We start from the raw sequence: 18686 nt of genomic DNA on the forward strand, positions 1-18686 counted from the left end.
TAGTTCCCTGCTGTGGGGTTTTGATCCGATACAGGTCTTCATGAGACGGAAGATTATCACATTCATATTAGAGATGGGAGCGGCGGTAAAAAGGGCAGAGTTTGTGTGATATGACGGTGTAGCATCAGGGCTACAATTTACCATGAGTCACTCATCTTCACTTCCAGTCACTGTAATGTGATATCACCAGTCAGGGTTTGAAACTGAACTGTTCTTACTGAGTACCAGCAGAAGGAGATCCGTGGTCACTTTCAAACCCTCAGCTCTCAGTGGGCAGATTCTGTTATCGTTCTTTTTTGTAAAATGTGAGAGTTCTTATTTATTGTTTCTCATGTTTGCATTTTGTTAATGATTTTTCAAACCAGCGTCCCTTCATCCAGCCCGAGTTCACTAACTGACATGCACGTTTCTAACTCGACCGTTCTCGTCTTGTCACTCATGTCCCAGCTGCATGTTCAGAATATTCAGTCAGCATCTTATAGATGCATTCACGTTTTTAGCTCTTATGTCAGGGATTTTGTATTTTAGATGTTATGGGTATTTATCAGCATGAAAGACAAAATATGAAATATACAAGGGGAGCAGATATAAGATGGCATAAAAAAAATCTACCTTAATACTTGTCTGAACACATTGGTTTTTATTTGCTTTTTAAAAGAGTCCAAATTCCTCCAAAAAGTTTAGGAGCTTCTGACCGAAAAGCACCCGAGTCTTAAAGTTCCCGCCGTCGTCTCACGCGGGCTCGCTCGGAATTCGGATCATCGTTTGCTGACATCTGCGTTCTCACTCACAAGCCCCTCCGGCGAATGTCCGGACTTCTGTGCATGTCTGAAGAGCAGCTCAAGAATGTCCTGGGTGGATGACCTACGAGCTCGAGAGTCCATGACCTATACTGTGGAGCCTAAACATGTAAAATTCAAAACACCAAATTTTTTAAAAATTGATTCTAAAAAAAATAACCGGAAGCGGAGGAACAACAGCCGATCGATTCAAATCTGCTCCCCTGCTCCTTTTCACATCCCAAACTTCACATTTCACTGCTTGTTGCTCTGCCGCTCTGCAGCCTCTGACCAAACGGCGCCACCTGCTGTTCGGCTGCGGAGCCCCTGCTGCCATCTGCATTGTGGAAAATATGACCCGGTCTCGGCGGATTGGCATACTTGGCTGCAGCTTTAAATGTTTTCGTGCCGCGGGATGAGGAGGCAGCACATGTTTGTGATTAACAGCCCGCACTCTTCTAACGTGGGCATGAGTGGCCTGTTTATCTTGTGGAGGATTTGTTTAAGTCGTGGTTCTGTGTGAAATGTCTGCATGCGTCGAAACTCACAAACACTCTTGGTGACTGACGGGGTACATGCTGTCCTAGCCGATGTTTGTTAAGAGTTACTTATATTTAAATGTCCTGCTCTTCGACGTCTTCTCATCTTGACACGATTGTCCCCCGTCTTGTGTCTTCAGAGCCGGCCGCATCTTTCAAAGGGCCGAGTCGAGCTTCGGTCCCTGAGCTCGCTGTAGACCAGCAGCCAGCGACTGCCCCCTCCTCCTCCTCCTCCTCCACCTTTTCGTCCTCCAACTCCTGCCTGCCTCCTCCCAAAGACTGTGACCTGGACACTGAGAGCACTGTCCTATAAGGAGAAGACAGTGACCCAACGCACCTCCTCTCATCACGCACACACACACACACACACACACACACACACACACACACACACACACACACACACACACACACACACACACACACACACACACACACACACGTCATCTTTTCATTTCTGTCCCAGCTCACATGTGCTGCTTCGGTCTCAGACTCCGCGACCTCTGCTGTCGTCCAGAGACAGTGACACAACAACTCTCCTTCTGGCGGCCATGATGGACGTCACGCTCGGTCCTGGTAGATAATGGCTGGTAGTGACGGACAGCAGATTTTGTTTGTGCGGCTGCTGCAGCAGAACCGAGTGAACACGGTTAATGTCGTCACATCTGACGGTTTGTGTGTTGAACGATCTGATCATTGACAATTTGTCGTGAGCAAGTTCGATGTAGCTGAATTGTAGTAACATCACATACTGTTCAAATTACTGATGCAGATGAGTTGGAATCCCAAAACCCCATATTCGCTTCAAGTTATCGTTATTTTCTACATGATGTAACTTCTAATATATTATTGTAAGAGCTGAAAGTCAATGAATAGTCCTCTTTAATCAAAATGCCAAAATAAACTGGTTCCAGCTTCTCAAATGTTAATATTAGCTTCTTCTTTTTCTGTTATTCTTGATTGAAACAATATCTTTTGCTTGGACAGAACAAGCAACCTGAAAATCTAAAAAATTAGGTTTTGGGAAACTATTATTGATATCTTTTTTTTTACTATTTTGGATCTTTCATAGACCAAAAGATTAAGAGAGAAAATAATCCATAACGAAAATAATTGTTTGTTAGTCTCAACCTCAGTCAACTGTCCTCTACTCACAGTTTCTTTATGCATTTATCAGCCATTATTTACTCAGTCCTCTTGACCTCCATGAAAGTGCCACGTGTGGTTGCGAGGAGACTTGTGACACACAAACACACACACACCGCCACCTCCACCTGTCTATACTGCGCTCCCTGCAGAACAAGCTCCAGACAATCAGCGACAAAACAGCAGAGCGCAAGCATCGAAGAAGCAGATTGACCGGCGGTAACGCCGTTGGACAACTGTGAACCCACGATGCGCAGCAGCAGTATGAAGCGTGGGCCACCGACTGGACAAGGAGGAGGCGCGTTTTGAGGTGGTCACGGGGAAAGCAGCAACATGGACTGACCGGCCCCATTTGGAATTTGGTGTGAGGTGTTTTCTTTTCTTTCTTTTTTTTTGCATTTTGTACTGTTGAAAAATGGCCTTAGATGAAGATTTGAATGAAAAAAAGAATGAGGGATTTCTATTGCGTGGGTGTGGGGGGACTGGGGGGGGATCGGCGATGAAGTAGAAGCCAAAACTGTTTGTTAATGTGTAGCTGGTGACTGCAGGTTTCCAGTCGTCTCAAACACTTGATTTCCTCCCTTCATTTTTTGTATGGAAACCCCCCCCCACACCCCCGACTCATGTATTTATTTACCAAGTTGAAAATACACACATTCCCTGTGGCTTGACGTAATGAATTCAGTCTTAAAATGTAAATCATGCCTTATCGGTTCCTCCCAGAACCACGTAACGAGCATTATATATATATATATATATATATATAATTTACTGTACGGAGGATGTACTTCTGCTCCCAGCTCTACAGTATTTCTGAGGAGCTGCCGTTTCGGCAGCAGTTAACGTTTCAGGGATGTGAGGAAGGGGATTGGACTCTCCGCCGTGTGTGTGTGTGTGTGTGTGTGTGTGTGTGTGTGTGTGTGTGTGTGTGTGTGTGTGTGTGTGTGTGTGTGTGTGTGTGTGTGTGTGTGTGTGTGTGTGTGTGTGTGTGTGTGTGTGTGTGTGTGTGTGTGTGTGTGTGTGTGTGTGTGTGTGTGTGTGTGTGTTTCTCCATCGTCGTTCCACGGGAGTTGTGTATTTAAATGTGTTGAATTGCGTTGGGTTTCCTGAGGCAGAAGTAGCAGGGTGAACTCTCGGCCTGAACGGAGTCAGTATTTAGCCTTACTGTCGTTTCCATCTGGGACTTCGCACACACACCGGGCGACGGTGTGTGTGTGTGTGAGTGAATGTAGCCTCTTGATCCTGAACAGAAAGTCGCATAAACAGCTGATATTGCACTTGAGCGCAGGCCAATGAGAGTTGGTTTCCTAGTTTAGGGGATTTTTTTCTTCTTCTTCCATTCTATCCCACTGAGCTGAGAGCACGCAGCCTCAGTAGTGATGTGGTGGTAGATTCTGGCCAGGTCAAAAATATGAATAAAAAATGGCTTTGTCGTATATCTGTGTATGCTTTGCTTTTTTTTTGTTTTTTTGTTTTTGTTTTTTTTAAAGGCCTCAGATATAATGCAGAGTTTGCTTCCCAGAGAACGGACTCAACATGGTACCAATGGAGAGAGAGTCTCAGATGCTGCAGTCGCCCTGAAAAACGAGTCGTGTCTTCCAGGGACAAGCGAGTGTGACTATCCCCTCCTCACCCCTCTTCGCCCTCTGTATCTCGCTGCCTTATCCCCCCGAGCACCAAGAGGGCTTCGCCTCTCGAGGCTCTTCACGCCATCAGACTGAGAAAGGATCATGCTGCGTTTTTTTTAAAGCTCTATAGTTTTGTATGTTTGCCATCTGGTCAGCTTCAATGTGGAATGAAACCATGTAAAACGGACGCTTGGTTATATCCCCTTTCCAAAGAAATAAAGTATATGAAGAATCTATTTCAGTGTGCTTGGGCTTTATGCGTTTGTTGCTTGGACGATGGCGTGACACGAAACGTGACTAACTCATTTTTCTTTCAAAACGTAACGTTAGGTATTCACGATAAAAATGATTAAGAGTCAACGTTATGTAAAACAAACATCCTTGGAGATTATTATTTCAAGAGTTCGTCTAGTAAGTTAAGCCTCCTTCCACCACAGAGGAACTTTAAGGTGAATTAAGATGGAATCATGGTACTAAGGTTATAATCAGACAGTAACTTGTCTGAAAACCTTAAAATGTCACTAAAAATATTTTTTACACCGGAAATCGATTGAAAATAGTTTAATAGAAAACAGTGATGCAGTTCCTTTGTTTTTTTGTTCATTTGAACACATAACTATGGTCAAACTTTAAATTGACTTTCATATCTAGAATAAAACGGAAGTACACATTTTTTCAACGGTCAGATTAAAGGTGCCCTGTGGGCCCACTGCCTTTCATAGGCTGATAGGTCTGATTAAACAACGCATGTGTCAACATACTGATTTACATGCAGCCTGGGAGGTAACAAAACGAGTCCTAAACGATTTAACATTATTATTCTTTTACACCCAATAGATGGATCGGTCAAATCCTGACCTACAATATTCTGGTACATGAAAACGACATGAGGGTGATCGCTGAACTGTCCCTCGCTGTAGGAGTACAAAGAAAAAAGAAGTCCGTTTTTTTTTTACTTTCAAGCATGATATTTTTTATAGATCAAAAACATATTCTTCATTTGAAAGCACTGAACCAAACGTAAAGGTAAAACAATCACAAGACATGAAAACATATACACAGTTATAAAAAAGGGAAGCTGTAGGCAACCAATGAATAAACCCAACTGGACCGGGCCGACAGAAACATAAGTAACTTATTTCAAACCTAAATATCCAGGGAGGGTGTTAACGCTACCGGCCGCACATCGTTATACATCGACTGCACCAACATGCAACTGATGGGGACTAGAAACACGGTCACTACTCTCAGCTTTAGAAAACTGCGTTTCTACGAGATGGGCGCTCACCCAGCGTGGCCTGGCTGAAGCTGTGCATGAAGGAGTGAACTGAACCCAAAAAAAACATCCCGATCAACGACTCTGGAACTAAGAAAGTGAGAAGGAAACAAGCAAACAGTAGAAAATGAAGATGATGAGCAGTGCATAGCCAAAACAGTAAATTTACAGTCTCAACAGTAGTTCATCGACACAAATACGACACAGCTACATGTACACTGTACTGTAGATGAGTCATGAGATCACCATGACGACCACAGAAGCAGGAAATAATCATTTACAGTTTGACATTCAATCATTCCTCAGGGCTGCGATCACAACACTCGGGCGAATATTCGACAAGGTGCAGAACTGTTGTTTAGTGAACGAATCTGGATCTGATTGAGGGAGAACAATCATGATACTGATGGTTGACAGCGAAGGACCTGCAGCTGTCCAGAGGCGCGCCTGTCTGTTTTGCTGCACACTGAACTGACTGGATGGATTTCAGATCATCAGGTCCGACTGGGATACGAAGGGATGTGGATTTAGTCGCGCACAATGGTCCTGTCGTTGCTGAACAAATCTTGACCACAAGCAAAGTCAGTAACCGAGCAGCAGTAGCGTATGAGTCACTGTCATCTAAAACCACACTGAGCTGTGATGATGGAAGCCATGTAAAGCCAAAAATTATTTAAAAATGAAGATGTGAAATGTAGTCACCACTGAATACTTATGACGTTTAAATACCACTGAATTTTGAATGAATTCAATATTTGTCGGTTGATTTATTAATCTATTTATTTTTGTTTCAGTTCCCCTCTTGACCAATTACAGATTTCTAAAACTTTTGTTCAATAACTTTTTCTTTCAATCTTCACAAAAATATTGTTCTTGGGGTTTCCATTTTTTATTTGTTGACATCACTTGGCTGAGACTTGTCAGTTCCATTCACGATCAAATTACTCGTCTCAAATGTAAAAGATTCGTAAAAGTTTTTCATCTTTAGTTTTCTGCGGTCTGAATTTAACCATCGAGTTTTGTCGTTGTTGAAACCCACCGGATGTTGGGATTTAGCACCGTACTAATAAAATTTAACTGAAACGAATTGAAAGCTTTTAAAACTCAGTTCGATGGTAATAATGAGATTTCTATTAATTTTATTTCAATTTGAACATTTTAGAATTCAGCAGTGGTTCGGTCTTTGTGGTCACGATTTTGCTTCGCACAGATGATGTAATGTACAGTAACATGCAGCTGACTTTAGATGACTTTGACTCCCGGATAAGAAAAAAATTCCACTTCTTGCCAAAGTTGTCCTTAAAAATCAAATTCCTGGTTACACGTCATTGAAACAACTCTGATGTGAACAGTTTGTCAATCTTAAAACTAAATCCTGCGGTATGAGGGAGGCAGTGAACGCACCGCTGTCTGAACTGTCTGATCAAAACAGCACGACTCTTTACAAACTACACACACCGGCAGAAAACTGTCTCGCTTTACAGCTGCGCTAAACTTTTTTTTTTACAACTTTTGAACAGGACCTGATATAAAATATAAACTTTGTATAGTCCCTAGAATAATAGAAGTTTCTGCCGTTCCTTTTACAAAGCCGCTTCAGGATGAAGAAGTGACGCATTTAAATGTACATGGACGGTTACTCTAATGTATTTCATTTCCTCTGCAATATGTGATGAGTATTAAAAAGAGATGCAAGTCACATGAAGACTAGTCTCTACAGTGTGTGTGTGTTGTGTGTGTCTGTGTGTGTGTGTGTGTGTGTTGACGTGTGGACACCTGAATGTTCCTGCTCTACACAGCACCTAGAATAACAGCACTGCTGCACACGGGGGGGACGGACGACACTCGCTCTACTTATCTACAGATAGGTGCGGTGTGTTTCCCGCTTCTTTTGGTCTCTTTCTGCTTGCCGTAGATGACGTGGTGTCTGTTCCCGTTGGTTGGAGTGTGTCTCTGTGTGTGTGTGTGAAATCTTGGCACTTCGGTTGCGGAGAGCAGAGTGAAAAATGGAGCCGACCGGCCTCGGCGGTTTTGGCCCCGACGTCCGCCCACACGCCGTGCTTCTACCAGGCCGGAGGCGAAGACAGCCTGGGGCTCCTGGGGTTTTCCGAAGTCTGGGTCTCGCTGAGCGCCCTCTGCCGAACAAAAACCCATAATCTCATCTGATTTGCATTCCTGCTTTTACCATGTTCATTTCACATTTACAGCACATTTTGGTTATTCTACTTTGCTGCATCATCACTTTATCGCTGCAGGCTGTCTGTCCGTGTGAGAGCACAAAACTGAACCCGAACTGCTCTTGGAGGTTTGAATCTGCCACATACCTGCTGCATATATATCACAATCTGACTCTCTGGCCAACCGGTTCTATCGACGCAGATGACGAGACCAGCGCGGGAACTCACCTCGAACTTGGACACGAACTCGGCAAAGATGCCGAAGAAAGCCTCAGTGCTGCTGGCCTTGCCGTCCTCCCCGAAGTAGGAGGCCACCTTGGAGAACTCGTCCATCGCTCGCATCTCCAGGGACTCCAGGGACTGGATCGCAGGGTGGCTGTTCTCCAGGAAGCTCTGTGGGTGCGACAAGGTCAAAAGTGACAGATCTTCACTCCTCGCTCCACGCGAGGAGTGAAGATCAAACTCGTCAGAAAACATCTTGTGCGGCTCTGAGAAAGAACGTAACCTGGATGTCGTCAGGGTTGTCTCCCTGTCTTTATGCTAAGCTAAGCAAACAGATTCCTGCTTCATATTTACTGTATAAAAAACACAAGCATGGCATGTATCTTGTTATGTAACTCTTGGCAAGAAAGCAAATGAACGCACTTTCCCAAATGTTGAACTATTTCTCTGATGACACCAAATGTCAGCCAATGGGCAACGAGTGTAATGATATGCCTCGTTTTTTTGTCGCGGCGCGTTGACGTACGCTCATGACAGAAGCGAAGTGGTCCTCGGAGGTGGGCGGGATCTTCAGACAGGCCGTCCTGATGTCCTGGATGGTGGCATGGAGGTCTCTCAGCTCCGTGGCGATGTTCCTCTGGTTCACTGGACAAAGTCACAAGGGCCAATGAGGTGAGTCGTTGCCAAAACAGAAGCCGTATTTTTTCTACAACGTGCTGATGTCTGCCCCCAGCTGAGAGCCAATCGGACCACCAGCAGTCTGACAGGGCACGTTTAAAATGTCAAATGAAGTTAAGCAAGCAATTATCTTTAAAAAACAAACAAACAGAATTTATAACAGTGTCTTGAAACAAACGAGGCCTAAATGTGGATGAAGTTAGATGTTTCTGGTGAAGCCTCCTGCTCTGCAGTGACATCCAGTCACATGATTATTATTTAACAGAACAGAACAACGGCTACATTTGGCTGCAAAATGACTCTCAGGGAGGAAAGCAGAGTCTGAGGAGCCCTGCTGCTGTAGCAGCGTCGTACCCTTGGCGGCCAGAGGCACCGTCGTCAGGTCTCTGGAAAAGTTGAGCAGCTCAGGGAAGTGTTGGCACAGGGACTTGGCCAGAATGTGGAGGAAGGTGGATTTTCCGTCCACAGTCTTGGTCGTGCTCAGCTGCGAGACACGAAGGGGAAAGAATGAGACGCAGCCCTCCAGGAACCCCAGAACCAAAACCGAGATGTGCACGAACACGGTGGAAACGTGACCACACTGTACCTCAGAGAGGAAGTTGATCTTAAAACTGGTTGTTTTGTTGCTCTTTGGCTGCCCGTTGTTCAGGTAGTTCCCCATCGCCAGAACAAACTGTGGGCGGGGAAGAAGAGCTCAGTAACCACGGTGAACATGTGAGACGGATACCTTCACACCATTCCCTCCGCTCTGGATGTTTACCTCCAGGATTTTGGCCAGTTTCTTGCTGCTCCTCAGCTCCACTGACGCCTTGTAGATGTAGTCGTACGCGACCTTCATCTCCTCCGTCCTCTCCTGCAGGGTCGTCTTGAAGTGGAGGCTCCGCAGGCGGGTCTTGTACTCGGGCACCATCAGCATCTTGACACGTACACAAGCACTCGTCATTCTGTCGCTTTCAACACTTTCTCTTTTTTTTTCCACTCGATTTTTGTGGGTGTACCTGGAAGATGAACTGGTCGGGCTCGCTCAGCTTGGCTGGGTCCTGGTCGAACTGCTCGTACTGCTTCACCTCGTCGTCGTCGGGGGCGTAGAGCAGCAGCTGCTTGATGTGGGCCGGCTCCAGCCTGTTGGTGGTCATGTTCATCAACACCTGACGCAGCTCGGCGGGGGAGAGCTTCAGATGGGCGATGAGGATGGCTTCAGAGAGGAGGAGGAGGAGGAGGAGGAGGAGATCAACAGATTGCAAACAAAAACTTTCTTGTGATGATTTATTCATATTTTCGTACATGTTTTTAAGGTGTCAGATTGATTTTTCCACTCAATTCTAGTCACTATCGCAATTCAAAAATAAATTAGTTATTATCATATGATTAACACTGTTCCATTTCTATATTCTATAAGTGTGTGACTTCCTATTTTATACAACCTGCTCAACTGACTCACATTGTCCAACCTGTTGTCCTTCACACCTTTGATTCATTTACTCTTCATGAAGCACGTGGCACTTCAGAATGATTGTAGAAGCAAACCTTTTGTTTTGTTCCTCTGCCGATTCTCACACAGCGAACGAGCCGGCACAACAGAAGCAGATGTGTCCTCATTAGCAACAAGATTGAAAATATTCACCCCCCCCCCGGGGGAAATCTGCACTCAAGTGTCGGATCTTACAAACCGTGTTTTCACTTTAACCGTCGTGTTAAAAAAGGAGAAATGCTTTTGAAGCTGGGGTCTTGGCAGAACATCAAATCAATAAATCAAGTCCAAAGGCTTCATCAGACGTCTGAACGTTGCTCGATCAAGACAAAGCTATTGGATGAATTCACAATAAGTGCAGGAGCGGATATGTTTCCTGTGCACGTCGTCAGTTGACAGATGAGCAGAGAGACGACTCCTTCTCTTGTATCATCTGTTTGAGCATAACATCCATATCTGTGTTTTTTATACACTGTAATGCTGATGCAGTGGATGTCTGGTTTTGCTGAATGACATGTGTCCCAAATGAAGTCTGGGGTAAAGGGGAATAAATACCAAGAGACTGCAGCCACAAATTCCTTAAATAGCTTTTGTGTTACTCACATTTCTTTAGGTCAAATTGTCCCTCAGTGTTTTACATTTTGTACCTTATATCTTCATGGAATTTTGGAAAATCCAAACTAAAACTGAGCCAAAGTTAATCATAAAACACTGTAATAGTTTTGGTGTAGTCTCACAGCCTTTCAGGTGTGTGTGTGTGTGTGTGTGTGTGTGTGTGGTACTCACAGGCGTTGTAGGCTTTCTTATGAGACAGGATCTCCACCACGTCTTTCTTTTTAAAGTTCTCTGGGAGGACGGCTGGCTCTGGAGGAGAGACTGATAATTTTAACAACAGTGTGAGGATGTGTTCTCCAGGCACTGGGGGGGTTAACACGTACGCACGCACACACACTAGCGCGCGCACACACACACACACACACACACACACACACACACACACACACACACACACACACACACACACACACACACACACACACACACACACACACACACACACACACACACACACACACACACACACACACACACACACACACAGTGGCTACACGAGACAGGTTGATGGGTTAATAACACAGTTCTGCCTTCTGGAATATCTTCAATAAACACAGGTTTGGTGTGTTTATTGCAGAGCTGTGTATTACTGTACTAGACAGAAAAGAAAAAGGGGTATGGGGGGGTATGGTGCCTTATGGAGAACGTATATATGATGAGCAGGTGAATGGAGCAGCTCCAAAGCAGGTTATGAAGAACATCACGGCTGCGAAGGTATAAACAAAACAGATGATGTGAATAAAAGACATAGATTCACTTTTTTCGGTAAACTAGGTCCCTTGTAATTCTTTTGATGGGACATTATGACTTTGTGACATTTAGCCATGACGATATGACAAACGCTATAGATGATGTTGCAGTGTGACGCAGCGTGACCGGAAGTGCGGCACAACTCACTGGATCTGCGCTGGGTCCCAAAGTGCAGATCAAGGTCCAAGAACTTCACCATGTCGGTGAGCTTGTCATAGTCCGAGTCCTCTCCAAGCTAAATATAGACAAGGACACACAGTCAGGGTTGTGAAGCCTAGAAGTAGCTGTCTAAAAAAATATTTATATACGCAGACATCAGGCCGGGATCCATGTCTGACAGGGCTGCAAAGACGAACCGAGTTACAAAAACAAGACTTTTTGCTCTGATGCTGCCATGACTCATCAAAGACACAACGGAGGAGATCAGCAGGGTTTTTTTGTTTCCCAAATATGGGGAGATAAATGTGGGAGTAGTGAGAAAACTCGCAGCACAGAATGGGAAGATTCACAGGTTATTGTTTATTGTATTCAAAACATTTTTCTTCCATGGATTGCCCTGAAACAGGGCCACGGGTTACCGTGACGACAGCACTCAGCACTCACCTGGCCCCAGATGGTTCCCTCGGAGTTCTCCACCTGCTCCCAGCGCAGCCTCTTCACACTCATGTGGTTGGTGTCCGCCGCGTGTTTGCCGGACTTGGGCAGCGGAGGCGGGTCACAGGGTGGGGGCAGGGGCGGGGGCGGAGGTGGTGGAGCCTTTGAGATCCAAAAATATAGATTTCTTTATCAAAATCAACCGATTATTCTTAAAATCAGCGCAGTGGTTCACATGTAATGTTTTCACCAAGCGAAAATTGGAGCGTTTTATTCACACATGGCTGATTGAATCTTTCCCAAACCACAGGACAGAACCTCAGTGGCTCTCTACTTATATTCTCGTTCAATTTGATTTGTCTTCTTGTTGTGGCACATTTTTAGTTCACTTTTTTGTGCTTCTTGAAATGTGAACAGAGAATGAGCGGACTGCAGCATGTTGTCTGTTCTGTCAAGGTTTCTATTTCTGTGGAGAAGCCTGCATGGATCCAACACTTGACTGTTACATTTCTGTTGCTAGGTTTTCATTGCAGTGGCACTGCTGCACTGCACCACCCTGCGTTTGTTACGAAAAACATCCCTCATGTGTCTCGAGTGGCGGAGGAAGTGCTGAGATCCTTGACTTTAGTAAAACAATCAGAACAGCATTGGAAAAAAACAAAACAAGACGTAACAAAAATTGCATGATGTAAATGATAAATGTCAGATCGATGTTGTGAATGATGAATACTTGATTATCAGAGCAATTCAGTTTAAAATAAAATGACAATATACCACTACAGTTTTCAATTCACATGCATTTTCATCATCTCCATTATTCATTCAGAAGCATTTAAACACTTCCAATTCTTTTCAGTTATTTTTCTGATAAATGCCAATATTGTGTTGTGAAGGATACATGATGAAACTTTCATCGTATCACAACAGTTTTAGTCAAACCAGCTTTAAAATAATGAAATGACTTGATCGTTTATCACAGAATTTTTCATTTCACATCCATTTTTCAATTCATGTGCATTTTCATCAACCTCCATTCTTATCCATTATTTTGCGTTAATTTCCACACGCTCATATACAGTCATGTGACTCGATTGTTAATTATGATGCATCAATTTGAAAACTGCACTACAGTGCTGTAACACATGGTCACAAGATGATGAGGGTCAAGGGTCATGAGATGATTAATGAAGTCAGAAAGCAGAAAAAACAAACTTCTGATTTTGGACTTTTTTCTAATCTTTGCTTTTCGTGAAATATTTATCGGCCATGATCAGTTGTTTGTTTACATCCATCTAGTGGAAAGTAACTGGTTTAATATTTATCTTGTATTTTGTAAGCATACCACATCATCCCACGTGTTTTTTAAATTTTATTCATATTCATATTTATAATCTTAATCTCAAATGTAGTAGTAACAGTAGCTGTCACGTGAAGTACAATACTTGCCTTTCAACTGGAATTCAAAAACCAAGATATAACAAAGAAAAACTAATGTGATTATATTTTAACACTGCAATTTAAGTTCCTGACAGGCGACGACCGACTGTAAAGACAAGTTACCTGCTGTGACTGTTGTGACTGTTGTTCCTTCCGTGTGCTTTCATACGTCTTGGTGAGGGAGGAGTGAGACGCTGGAGGCTGGGAGGGCAGCGATGAGGCCACGGGGCCTCGGCTCGTGCACTGGGAGGCGCTGTCATCCTGCAGAGAGGGCGGCAGTGGGCCCTGGTAGCTGTGTTGGTGGTGGAGCTGGTGGTGCCTCTGGAGGACGAGCTGGCTCGGCCTCAGCGGCTGAGGGGAGGGCAGGGGGGACGTCTGGCAAAGAGGCTGTGGCTGGCTGAGCTGGCGTGGGAGATAGCAGGGGCGGGACGGCTGCGAGGAGCGCAGGGTGGTGGAGCCCAGGAGGGCGTGGCTGTGCGTGAGACGGGATGAGTTGGTCTGGAAGCGCTGGTGAGTTTTCTCCACTTCCTCTCTGCTGGGGAGAACTTTGTGTCGAGGAGAGCGGCCGGACAGGAGGCTTCGCGGAGGGGGCGGGGGCGGAGGGATGATGGGGTGGTGCGGCTGGAAGGGCATCCGGCTGCGGGGGGTGTGCTCGGGGGAGAAGCGGACGGGCGGGAGAGGGTCGGTGAACTGGACGGGAGGGGGTATCAGAGCCTGGAAGGGCGGCGGAGGCGGGGGGCTTTGGGTGGGAGGAGGTGGGATTGGCTCCGATTCAGAGAAGTAGGAGGGAGAGGAGGCCTCGTCGCTGCTGGTGTGATCCTCGCTGCTGCCGCTGCTGAGCTGCCGAGGCATGAAGCCCAGCTCCTGGTCCTCCTGGAAACTCATCTGTCGGGAGGAGAGGGTCACCGTCAGGCCTGGTAGTCACAACTTTCACCTCGACACACTCTAAACAGGCAGCCATATTCAAATTTAAAAAAAACTAAAAGATGCATCGTAGCTCATTTTAGCTTTATACTCTTGCTTATGCGTGATTCTGAGGTGATGCTCCGTTTTGTCTCATTTAGACTCTGACTATTTGTTGCTTTTCGATATCTAGAGGCAGAAACTTCCTCAACTGTTGCATCTATATTCAAACAAAAACCTTTCGACAGAGGGTTTCAATTGTAAAACGTATGTTTGAACTGTCCTTTAAATGCACATATTCTTCCTTTTTAACTATTTGCGGGGCAGAAAAGCAAATAAGCAACAAAAATGAATATAACACAATATAAAGATGCTGAATTAAGATTTTATAACACACATGCAATTAGAAAGTGTCAGTCATCAACCATATATATTTATATGTATATTGTTGTTTATTATATATTTATTGCAAAAACTGCAATGTAATAATTAAATAATGACTTTAACTGCTGAAAACAATACTGAGAAGATCAGTTTTGATATGCGTACAACCCCAGTGAATTATGCAGAATAATCCCTCTGACAAAAGCGTAACACAGATTTAATGTAAATGTTGTAACCTTACTATAACCTTAGATTTCTATTCAGAAAAAAAGGCAGCTATAGTTAGACTCTACTGTATTAACTGAGTATATTGTTTTACTTACAGGCACACCTCTTCTTCTGAAACCATGACAATCACCTTCATATATCTGTTCATGTGACACAAGTGTTCATTGTAGCGTACATTAGAGTGGCTCTAATGTAAACATGCAGTAAATGCACCACAACGTATTTATCACCGTAACTGTGAGACGTTAGTGTAATTACCACGAACAAACAAGACCATTACTTGTGTTTTTTTTACAGTGTTGCTCACGTTGCGTGCAGCTGTGTCAGACATGGCGTTCTGCTTTACAGCACAGAACAGTAGAGTAATGAAGGATTTCTTTTTCCTCAGCCCAAACAAAATTAGAGAATCTTCGAGGCGGTGGCCCAAAAGGTACAAATAGTTTAATGAAAAGAGAGATAGAGCCTGCAAATTTGTTTGTTCACAATCGCAAATGTTTCCGGTAATTACACTAAGGTATCACATTCAATTCAACATGACATATTTGTTTTTTAGGATGGTGCACGGGGAAGTTTGTCCTTGCCTCATGATACTTTGTGTGAATTGTGTTCACAACCTCCGGGTTATTCCTTTCACTGAACCTGCATTTGTGAGAGTGGTTTTCTGAGAGCTTTTTCGGGAAAAACATGATGTGAGAACCTCTTAAATGTGATAATGTGATCATACCTTTGACTCCTAAATATAAAGACAATATCAAGGGGCCTCAGGTATAATATAATCCCATAATTATATACTTTGCTGATAAATCAGTTCTTTTGGGTTTGTCTCCTCTTGTTTAAGTCACAAATTTAGTTTAGCTCGTTTGCCAGTGCAGCCTGAAAACAGTTGCTGAACACTGTGGGACTGCCAACTGTCAGTTTTGCCAAATCAGTGAAAGGAATAACCAAAATGTGTGGCCATAAATCATGCAAGGAACCATGGAGCTAAGGATAACAAGATATTAAAAGATTGACTCTATAATATTTGCATTGTATGATTGAAAACAAAGCATGTGCTGTGAGTGAAATGCATAAATTAAGCTGATGATGTGGTCCCTCACCTCCTCGTAGTCGTTCTCGCCGGGTACAAAGTCATCCACCAAGGTGATCCGGTGGCCGAGCTGCTCGCTCAGGGCGTCCAGGAACTTGTCGGTGTCCCGGCTGCGGGGCGGGCGGGAGAAGGTGAAGAGCTTCTTGCGCCGGGTCAGCGTGTTGGGCCCGCTGTCCGGGTGGTGCGGGGAGGCGGGGGGGCTCTCCAGGCTGACGTAAGGGTTGGATTCCACGCTGCTCTGGTGGCGGATCTCATACACAGGAGTGGGCAGAGGCTCCTTCCAGGACAGGGACAGGCCGGATTTACGGCTACCTGTGTTCGAGGAAATCATAGACGGCTGCTGCTGGTTCTGTTTGACAATCAATGTCATCACGTGACTAGAAGTTGCTGTCAACATTTTTCCATGACGCGGCTTATAAAATGTATGACGCTACCGATTCCTTCCAGAAATAATCGGTGACATTATTGGCCATCTTGTCACCTTGGTGACCATTTCATCTGAGAGGGAACCATGGCAACAGAATGGTAAACCGCTGGCTTACATACACATGTAGATTGTGGGACTTGAATGAGTTCTGTCGCAAACGCATTCAAAAATGAGTGGCTCTCGTGCCACGTTCACATCGAGGTTGGCAAAAGCTGTTGTTTATTTTTTTCAAATTTAAAAAGCTGGAATTTGCAATACACCTTACATGACGTGAACGTGGCATCGGTCACGTACCAAGCAGATGTAACTTTTTTCTACTTGTGCTAAGTCTTGGGACCTTGATGGAACTTGGTCAGGGTTCATCTGTGAAAGCGTGCATCTGGATGCGTGTGTGTGTTCAATTTCTGTGTGTAGGCGAGTGCTCGGCTGTGTGAGTCAGCCCCAGAGTACCTGTGAGAGGGGGGAGTGTGAGGGGGGAGAGAGAGCGCCCGTAGGCCTCAGTCTGTCCCGGCCTCTCAGGCTCTCCTGAGGAGCCACCCTGCAGCGGGGGCACAGCCTTCCCTGCGTACACGTTCTCCAGCTCCGTGTACACACCTGTCATCTACGAATGGAGGCATGAGCAGCTGGTTAGCACTCAGTCGCCGCAGAACATTTGCTTTGGTGGTCTGCTCCTTCGAAGTGATTTTGGAAAATATTGCAAATCACAAGCTATCTGCAGCCTGAGATCAAATTCAATATCATACGGTGTGCTGCAGTAAGTTACGAGCAGACCTTCAAATGACGTGAGACCAGAGCGCACAGATAACACAACTAGCATTCATTATGCCAGTTGCTGAGCGGCTGCAGTTATACCTACATGATTGAGGTCAGGAGACTCCGGGAAGGAGGTTCCATCTCCTGACTGCCTCTCCTCCTGGCTCCCAGATTCATCGACATGAATTCCTAAAGCACAATAAAGCATGAACAGTGACACATGGGACCGAAGCGTCCTCCATCCATACACCTCCAGCCAAGAGGGACGATGAAGATGCAGAAAAAAATGCAGAGCGGAACAGCGCAGTGGAGCAACAGGCCGAAGCTGGGACGAAGCAGTGGTAAATGCAAAACAGGGGAAACTATGAATGGAATATCTGAAGCCTGAAACTGCCTCAGGTGGAAAATAATAATTCAAATGTGCTTTTGTATTGATAGTCTGGAGCTTATCACCTCTTGTGCTGCTGTTACATCTGAATTTCAGCCCTGTGATCGATCGATCGATCGATCAGTCTTATCTTATCTTATCAAATGTTAGAGTAGAGGTGGAAATAAATAACAATCGCCAATGAAAGTGTGGTTGAAGATGATGCGCTTATTTTCATTGGCGATAACGTAGTTATGTTCGCTAGGGCTCACACTCAAAAAGTTTGAGGCTTGTGGTGTGAGGTTTAAACAGAAACAACGTTGAGTCTTAAATTTACATTTGGCTGAGAAGTTTTTTGATCCTGTGAAAAGCTGGAAAGCGACTGAAACCGTGGTGTAAACCCAAACCGACACCTCCTCCCCGGAGATGGATGATGATAAGTTTGTGCCTTATTCATCTGCTGAAGGAAACATGTTACGTGCAGCGTACCCATTCCCAGGTGAGTCCCGATGATGCAGTCGTCGGAGCTCCTCTCTCGGACGATGCCGCGGTACGACGTCCCCGTCACGCGCATGGAGCTGCTCCGCCGGTGGTGCTCCGGACCGACGTCGGGCTCTAACACTGCTGCAGAACGCATCACGTTCAGCGTCGTGTTTTGCTTTTATTCATTTAACATTATCTCCACACTCTGTTTCTGACTCACCGCTGCTCTTGAAACCCAGGAAGCGCGACAGTTTGCTCTGGCAGCGCTCCTGTTCGTCGTAGGTCAGCAGCTGGTAGATGAACTGCCAGATCAGCTGTTTGGCTGGAGTGTCCAACACTGGGAACACATCTACTATAAGGGTGTCCACGTTCCTGCCAACACGCATACATGTAATCGTTATATAAGACGCCCCTATTCGCTGGCGGCTAACTGACAACCACTTGACGGAAGGATTTAGATAGTATGCTCTTTGCATCTGTAACGACATGTATAGCTGCAATCAGATTCTAAAAAGGTGGGAGGATAACAGGGACCTCACTTATGCTCGGATTCATGCCTTTGAGTGCTGATACTGTATGCATGTACAGTAGAGTTTGATTGCTTTTTTTCCTTCTAATCCTGGATTTCACCATCTGCAGAGCTAATCCACCATCCATGTCTTCCCTTCATCCTTTCATCCTTGAGGACATATCATCTCTGCCTAATGGGAAGAATACATTTCCTGCTTAGCATGTTTCCTCA

The 18686-nt window shown here is 45.0% G+C and overlaps 2 protein-coding genes across 11 annotated transcripts in view; one reads left to right on the forward strand and one right to left on the reverse strand.

The window, feature by feature from the left end:
- The window catches only part of arhgap17a (Rho GTPase activating protein 17a), a 30015-nt gene extending 25687 nt beyond the window's left edge, over positions 1-4328 (forward strand). For 3 of the 4 annotated variants that reach the window (XM_035613543.2, XM_047327625.1, XM_047327628.1), the window contains one exon: positions 1459-4328. In XM_035613543.2, coding sequence (XP_035469436.2) covers positions 1459-1631 — 173 coding nt within the window. In that variant the 3' untranslated portion in view covers positions 1632-4328. The remainder of the gene's footprint in view (positions 1-1458) is intronic. The other variant, XM_047327626.1, reaches the window with a different exon arrangement.
- A 2750-nt stretch (positions 4329-7078) lies between these two features.
- The window catches only part of grid2ipb (glutamate receptor, ionotropic, delta 2 (Grid2) interacting protein, b), a 33042-nt gene continuing 21434 nt past the window's right edge, over positions 7079-18686 (reverse strand). For 2 of the 7 annotated variants that reach the window (XM_047327451.1, XM_035611828.2), the window contains exons 11-27: positions 18165-18316; positions 17951-18085; positions 17198-17283; positions 16792-16942; positions 15925-16226; positions 14923-14967; positions 13436-14197; positions 11885-12037; positions 11429-11516; positions 10703-10792; positions 9444-9640; positions 9206-9361; positions 9032-9118; positions 8800-8929; positions 8294-8412; positions 7774-7938; positions 7079-7503 (exon numbers count right to left, since the gene is read on the reverse strand). In XM_047327451.1, the coding sequence (XP_047183407.1) occupies positions 7432-7503; positions 7774-7938; positions 8294-8412; positions 8800-8929; positions 9032-9118; positions 9206-9361; positions 9444-9640; positions 10703-10792; positions 11429-11516; positions 11885-12037; positions 13436-14197; positions 14923-14967; positions 15925-16226; positions 16792-16942; positions 17198-17283; positions 17951-18085; positions 18165-18316 (2890 nt within the window). In that variant the 3' untranslated portion in view covers positions 7079-7431. The remainder of the gene's footprint in view (positions 7504-7773; positions 7939-8293; positions 8413-8799; positions 8930-9031; positions 9119-9205; positions 9362-9443; positions 9641-10702; positions 10793-11428; positions 11517-11884; positions 12038-13435; positions 14198-14922; positions 14968-15924; positions 16227-16791; positions 16943-17197; positions 17284-17950; positions 18086-18164; positions 18317-18686) is intronic. The other 5 variants (XM_047327456.1, XM_047327455.1, XM_047327452.1 and 2 more) reach the window with 4 other exon arrangements.

Source organism: Scophthalmus maximus, chromosome 16 (genome assembly GCF_022379125.1).
Source record: "Scophthalmus maximus strain ysfricsl-2021 chromosome 16, ASM2237912v1, whole genome shotgun sequence".
NCBI classification, from domain to species: Eukaryota; Metazoa; Chordata; class Actinopteri; order Pleuronectiformes; family Scophthalmidae; genus Scophthalmus; species Scophthalmus maximus.